The sequence below is a fragment of the Miscanthus floridulus genome, chromosome 3, assembly GCF_019320115.1.
Source record: "Miscanthus floridulus cultivar M001 chromosome 3, ASM1932011v1, whole genome shotgun sequence".
Taxonomy (NCBI): Eukaryota; Viridiplantae; Streptophyta; class Magnoliopsida; order Poales; family Poaceae; genus Miscanthus; species Miscanthus floridulus.
In genome coordinates, this window is record NC_089582.1 from 40,175,438 (window position 1) to 40,176,109 (window position 672).

At 56.1% G+C, this 672-nt stretch overlaps 1 protein-coding gene across 1 annotated transcript; it reads left to right on the plus strand.

Annotated features, from left to right (window-relative positions):
- Window positions 1–52: 52 nt before the first annotated feature.
- On the plus strand, window positions 53–472 carry LOC136543587 (subtilisin-like protease SBT4.6). The gene has a single exon (XM_066535986.1). The coding sequence runs from the start codon at window positions 53–55 to the stop codon at window positions 470–472; it is 420 nt and encodes a 139-aa protein (XP_066392083.1).
- The last annotated feature ends 200 nt before the right edge of the window (window positions 473–672 follow it).

Here is a 672-nt window from a genome sequence, read left to right on the forward strand (position 1 = left end):
GGCGCACGACCCGGGCCTCGTTTACGACGCGCGCGTGGACGACTACGTCCGCATGCTGTGCGCGGAAGGGTACAACCCCACGCAGCTCCGCGCCGTCACCGGCTCCAACGCCACGGCCTGCCCGGCCGACGCCAGTGGCGGCACCGCCGCCGACCTCAACTACCCGACGATGGCGCACCGCGCCAAGCCGGGTAAGAACTTCACCGTCCGCTTCCCACGCACCATCACCAACGTCGGAGCGCCGAGCTCCGTGTACACTACCAAGATAACCGCCTCGGGGCCATACGTCACAGTCACCGTCGCGCCGACGAGGCCGGCGTTCAGCAGCCTGCTTCAGAAGCTATCGTTCAACGTGACGGTCTCCGGCGCCCTGCCGGATGCGAACGAGTTCGTGTCGGCTGCTGTCGTGTGGTCTGATGGTGTGCGTCAGATTAGGAGTCCGATTATTGTGCTCATAGTGGATGTTGAGTGAGGGTCTCCGAGAGACTCTTTATATCATTCCTAAATGCTAAGAATAGATATTTTAGTGAAAAAATATCCTCCAACAGCTTCATTAGATAGTTATCCAAATATAGCCATCTTGTGTTCTGAAATTTTCGCTAACCAAAAATAGAAGACGCGAATGGCTCTCTAGACTACGCATGAGATATAGAAAAACTGTTGAAGAGTGAA